Source organism: Mandrillus leucophaeus, unplaced genomic scaffold (genome assembly GCF_000951045.1).
Source record: "Mandrillus leucophaeus isolate KB7577 unplaced genomic scaffold, Mleu.le_1.0 Scaffold1166, whole genome shotgun sequence".
Lineage (NCBI taxonomy): Eukaryota > Metazoa > Chordata > Mammalia > Primates > Cercopithecidae > Mandrillus > Mandrillus leucophaeus.
The window spans coordinates 115,746-121,950 of NW_012099943.1; the positions used below are offsets into that span (position 1 = coordinate 115,746).

General features: G+C 53.3%; 1 protein-coding gene across 1 annotated transcript in view; it reads left to right on the plus strand.

Moving 5' to 3' along the window:
- WBSCR16 (Williams-Beuren syndrome chromosome region 16) overlaps window positions 1-4,309 on the plus strand; it is a 37,223-nt gene extending 32,914 nt beyond the window's left edge. Inside the window, exon 11 of the mRNA XM_011999477.1 lies at window positions 3,366-4,309. Coding sequence (XP_011854867.1) covers window positions 3,366-3,443 — 78 coding nt within the window. The 3' untranslated portion in view covers window positions 3,444-4,309. The remainder of the gene's footprint in view (window positions 1-3,365) is intronic.
- The last annotated feature ends 1,896 nt before the right edge of the window (window positions 4,310-6,205 follow it).

Genomic DNA, 6,205 nt, shown 5'->3' on the forward strand with positions numbered 1-6,205 from the left:
AAAAAAAAATATATATATATATATATATATGCAAAAGCTGATGCTGTTGAACTGCAGAGCTGGGCGCCAGAGCAGTCTCCCTTTCCCGGGTTCTCTTGTCCCCACGAGGGACTCACTGCTCAGGGTTCCTTCTTCCCGCACCCCCGTCTTTCACCTGGTGGGCGTTTGTTTTAGCAACTTGTAATTGTGGATAGGAATGTTCCTAAATGGATTCTGCTGAGACTTTTAAGAGAGTCACCGAGGCTAAATATGGTTCTGGGTTTTGGAGCTGTTTCCCTCAGCAGTGGAGCTGTGAGTGTAAATTGGCTTAAAAGAAAAACGCCATTTAACCTTGCCTAGGACAAAAATAAAACATGGCTGAAGGCAGTCTCCTCTTGGACTCAGTTCAGAGACCATGTGAGATTGTCCGCCAGGGGGAGCTGGAACCTTGGGGAGCCTCACACTGGTCCCCAGGGAGGGCTCCCAGGAGCCAAGCCCTCGCTGCCCACACCAACCACAGCAGAGACCATCCTGGCTTCCTCTGCTTTGGGCTTGAATGGCCAGAGCCCTAGGGGAGCAAGGACCTGGGGGCTTAAGTGCAGCCGATGAGTGAGGAAGCGCACTTTCCCGGGAAAGGTAAATAGAGCGCTCCCTAATGGCTGCGGAGGTTGCTAAGAGGCGGTCGGGGCCCAGTCACCGCAGAGGCAGCCTGTTGTCTTCTCCCGCCGGCCTCACAGGCTTTCTGCATCTACGTGCCTTTGTGATTCACTGTGCCCCGTTCTTGTTTGTTTAGTGATTCCTGTAATAGGTTCTGCTAGAGATGTTCATTTGTTTAGGGACAGGGCCGGGGGAGGACAGCATGACTTGGTTTCCAGCATCCATCTGCCTGTGGCCAGGAGTCTCTAATGGTCTTGTCTCCCGGCGTAGGCGCAAAGCTCCAGGGTCGGCGCCTGCTGCCTCTCGACTTTTAGGGCCAGGCCATCTGGATTAGGCGGTTTCCCTCTTAAGCTCGGTAAACTCCACAGACTGTGACAGATCCCCTTTCCAGCTGTCACACCACCTGGCTGCGTGCTGCCACCAGGGGAGGGTGGTCAAATTTGGACCTGGTCAGTAGATCAGGTGCCAGCATCCTGGCAGGGGTCTTCGGGCCAAGCCAGGCAGGGGCACTTCCTTTGCAGTGGGCACTTAAGAAAGGAAGAGAAGGCCGGGCACGGTGGTTCACGCTTGTAATCCCAGCGCTTCGGGAGACCGAGGCAGGTGGCTCACGAGGTCAGGAGATCGAGACCATCCTAGCCAACATGGTGAAACCCCATCTCTACGAAAAATACAAAAATTAGCTGGGCATGGTACTGCGTGCCTGTAATCCCAGCTACTTGGGAGGCTGAAGCAGGAGAATCGCTTGAACCAGGGAGTCGGAGGTTACAGTGAACCGAGATCGTGCCTCTGCACTCCAGCCTGGCAACAGAGTGAAACTCCGACTCCATCTCAAAAAAAAAAAAAAAGAGACGCATATCTGCTTTTGTGCATAAAGAACCTCTGGAAGGCCAGGCCTGGGGGGTCACGCCTGGAATCCCAGGACTTCGGGAGGCTGAGGCAGGAGAATCACTTGAGCCCAGGAGTTCGAGACCAGCCTGGGCAACATGGCAATACCCTGTCTCTACAAAAAATACAAAAATAAGCTGAGCGTAGTGGTGCACGCCAGTAGTCCTAGCTACTTAGGAGGGTGAGGTGGGAGGATATCTTGAGCCCAGGAGTTCGACATTGTGATGTGAGCTACGGTTGTGTCTCTGTACTCCAGCCTCGGCAACATAGTGAGACCCCTTTCTCTACAAACAAACAGACAAAATTAGCCAGACATGGTGGCACGTGCCTGTGGTCCCAGCTACTTGGGAGGCTAAGGCGGGAGAATCGCTTGAGCCCAGGAGGTTAAGCCTGCAGTGACTGCACCACTAGACTCCAGCCTGGGCAATAAAGTGAAGCCCTGCCTCTTTTTTGTTTTTGAGCCAGAGTCTTGCTCTGTTGCCCAGGCTGGAGTGCAATGGTGTGATCTTGGCTCACTGCAAACTCTGTCTTCTGAGTTCAAGCAATTCTCCTACTTCAGCCTCCCGAGTAGCTGGGATTACAGGTGTGCGCCACCACACCCAGCTAATTTTTGCATTTTTAGTAGAGACGGGGTTTCACCATGTTGGCCAGGCTGGTCTCAAACTCCTGCCCGCCACGGCCTCCCAAAGTGCTGGGATTACAGGTACGAGCCACTGTGCCCAGCCTAGACCCTGTCTCTTAAAACGAAAACAAACCTCTGGAAAGTTAATAAGAAATCAGTTAAAAGTAGTTTTCAAGGCCGGGCGCGGTGGCTCAAGCCTGTAATCCCAGCACTTTGGGAGGCTGAGACGGGTGGATCACGAGGTCAGGAGATCGAGACCACCCTGGCTAACATGGTGAAACCCCGTCTCTACTAAAAAAAATACAAAAAAAAAAACTAGCCGGGCAAGGTGGCGGGCGCCTGTAGTCCCAGCTACTCCAGAGGCTGAGGCAGGAGAATGGCGTAAACCCGGGAGGCGGAGCTTGCAGTGAGCCAAGATCGCACCACTGCACCCCAGCCTGTGCGACAGAGCAAGACTCCATCTCAAGAAAAAAAAAAAAGGAAAAAGATGAGTGGAGATGCTGGGCCAGTGAGGTCTGGTTCCCAGACTGGACCTGCAAAGCAAGAGAAAGGGTTTCTGGAGCTTTTTTTTGACACGGAGTCTCACTCTGTAACCCAGGCTGGAGTGCAGTGGTGCAATCTTGGCTCACTGCAGCCTCCACCTCCTGGATTCAAGCGATTCTCCCACCCCAGCCTACCGAGTAGCTGGGATTACAGGCGCACGCCACTACGCCTGGCTGGTCTCACAGCTTCTGACCTCATATGATCCGCCTGCCTCAGCCTCCCAAAGTGCTGGGATTACGGGTGTGAGCTCCAGCGCCCGGCCCCTGGAGCTTCTTAGTGAGCCACAGCAGTGGCTTCCAGGAGAGATCTCTGAACACCTGGTCTGGGGGCATGGAGCCTGCTGGGGTTAGGGTCAGAGGGGAGCAGCCCCTGTGGGGCGTGCAGGTTCCAGGGATGCACACAGGCCTGTGTTCCTGCCCAGCGTGGCCTCAGGCTGATGTGAATGGCGATGGCTGCCGTTGACTGGAGGGAGTTGGGATGGCCTTGTCTACATGACCAAATACAGTTGTCCTGATGGACCTGCTGGGGAGGCGTGAGCGCCCCCATTCCCAGAGGGGAGGGAGCCACGGCTCAGAGAAACCGTCTCCTACTGAGAGGTAGGGCCAGTTGGCCAACACCAGTGCCTGCCTCCTCCGGGTGCGCCACCCCCACTCATGGTATGCTGGGTCTTATTTTTCAGGTGACGATGCCTGGGGAGCCCATGGATGTGGCATGTGGCGTGGACCACATGGTGACCCTGGCCAAGTCATTCATCTAAACCTCCCTCACCTGCTTGGGCGGCCCCGGCCTGGGAACCACTGGCACTGCTTGGCAGAGGCCAGCGCGTGGCCAGCCCCCCGGGGTTCTTGGATGGTGGTGGCAGAGGACCCTGCGTGCAGTGTGATGCTGTCTCCTGAATCCCTTAGCGGGTACCTGCCAGGAGGATTGGGGCAAGGTCCCTCTCCAGTCGCGGGTGAGGCCTGCGGAACTCAGCACGGGACAGCAGCCTTTGGTGGGCCGCTGTGGCCCGCGCGTCTCTGCTCTCTCCAAGTAACATGCGACGGTGTCTGGTGTCACGTCTGGCCTGAGAAGCCCGTCTTAGGAAAGCTTAGCTTGAAGGCAGTGCTCGGGAGGTTTCTCCTCCCTCTGTCATTGTGTCTTGGTTTGTCTCTTGGTTTGTGTCTGGCTAAGGCCATGCGTGTGCTTCGGACCGAGCCCCAGCTTAGGCGAGGGAGCCAGGCTGACTTCGGCCCTCGGTTTTCATTCAAGCCAGTCTGCTTATGGCCCTTCCTGGCCGCCTGCCACACCGCAAGCTCACTGGGGGGACACCAGAGGCACCATGGCCTGGGATCCCATCTGGAGCTATCCGCGGGCGCCAGCCCCAGCCTCCCACCACGCTCACTGCCTGGCTTGGCAAAGTTAAGAAGCCCCTCAGGAAGAGAATCGAGGCCAAGTTCCTGTGGGCCAAGGGCCCCGAGCACATCCGCCAAGGCTCAGCTGCAGTGCCAGGCGGAGGAGGGAGATCCAGAAATTGTGAACAACGTTTGATTTAGTAGCGTGACTTGCCTTTCCCTTTAAAAACATCTTTTACAAATCTGTCTTGGAATAAAGTCTATTTTCTGTCGTTTGGTTTTTAAGATCTGAGGAGGTCTTCTTAAACTTTTACTTGATCATTTAGAGTTTTGCTTTTATAAACAAGCCTTTTGATACAGAGGCAGAAGCCAGTGAAAAATACTTTTATAGAGATGAGGTCTTTTGATTTTATTTTTTTTATAGAGACAAGGTCTTGCTATGTTGCTTAGGCGCAAACCCCTGGCCTGAAGCCATCCTCCTGCCTAGGCTTCCCAGAGTGCTAGGATTATAGGTGCAAGCTACCATGCTCAACTGAAAAATAGTTTAGAAGACAGTCCTACTTGACAAATATTTTCTTTTTTTTTTTCTTTTTCTTTTTTTTTTTTTTTGAGACAGAGCCTTGCTCTGTTGCCCAGGCTGGAGTGCAGTGACTCAATCTCGGCTCACTGCAAGCTCCGTCTCCTGGGTTCAAATTATTCTCCTACCTCAGCCTCCTGAGTAGCTGGGACTACAAGTATGCGCCACCACACCCAGCTAATTTTTATTTTTATTTTTTTTTAGTAGAGATGGGGTTTTGCCATGTTGGCCAGGCTGGTCTCGAACTCCTGACCTCAGACAATCTGCCTGCCTTGGTCCCCCAAAGTGCTAGGATTACAGGTGTGAGCCACTGCACGCAGCCATACTTGACAAATATTTTCTGAGCAGATTCTACTCCCATAATTCAGTTGGAAGAAAATATTTGGTGCTCCTGTCACAGGCTGGACTCCCATGCCCTGTCTGCCTTTATCCCGTTCCTTTTATGCGTTCACAACAGATACTTGTCGTGTGCCCCTTCGGTGCCCGGTACTGTCCTCATGCTGGGGAATGTGGTGACAAAAATCCGCGCACCGTGAAGCTTACGTTCTAGGGAGGGAAACAGGAAAAATGAGAAGCAGCGTGTGAAATGATTCTGTGGTCTGTGGAGAGAAAGCAGGAGGAGGGGATGGGATCTTGGGAGGGCTGCAGTTTATTTATTTATTTACGAGATGGAGTCTCTGTCTGTCCCCCAGGCTGGAGTGCAGTGGCACGATCTCGGCTCACTGCAACCTCTGCCTCCCGGTTCAAGCAATTCTCCTACCAGTAGCTGGGCTTACAGCACCTGCCACCACACCTGGCTAATTTTTGTATTTTTAGTAGAGACAGGGTTTCTCCGTGTTGACCAGGCTGGTCTTGAATTCCTGACCTCAGGTGATCCGCTCACCTCGGCCTCGAAAAGTGCTGGGATTACAGGCGTGAGCCACCGTGCCCGTGTACAGCCTAGAGCTGTACATTAAAGTGGAATGCTCACCCAGCCAGCGGTGCCCTTCTTGCGGCCATGAGAACTAGCTACTTAGATATCCAGGCCAGGGGCCCTTCACCGGGACTGTGAACTCCATTCTTAGGTTTATTACAGTCAAGTTTTCTCATATACTTGAAATAGAAATTGAAAACCGTGTGTCATTTTTCCTTCCTGAAACTCCTACTGGGGCCAGGTCTAAAGTCGCCCCTGCCGTGAAGCAGGGTAATCCGACCTCGGTGAAATTCAAGCCGCGAAGCAAAGCACGTATTCATCTAGAGATGGTAAGTGTCCCTGGAGGTCAGACGCAGGTCACACTGGGCGGGGTTCAGGATGGCAGGTGAGGATGGCGGATGGAGGGTCTCTGGAGAAGGTGGGTTTTTTAATCCTCCCACCCTAATGGCAACCAAGATACAGATCTAGTAATGATCTTTTTTGTTTGTTTGAGACAGAGTCTCTCTCTGTTGCCCAGGCTGGAGTGTAGTGGCGTGATCTCAGCTCACTACAACCTCCGCCTCCTGGGTTCAAGCGATTCTCTTGCCTTAGCCTCCCGAGTAGCCGGGACTACAGGCATGCACTACCACGCCTGGCTAATTTTTGTATTTTTAGTAGAGATGGAGTTTTGTTATGTTGGCCAGGCTGGTCTCGAACTC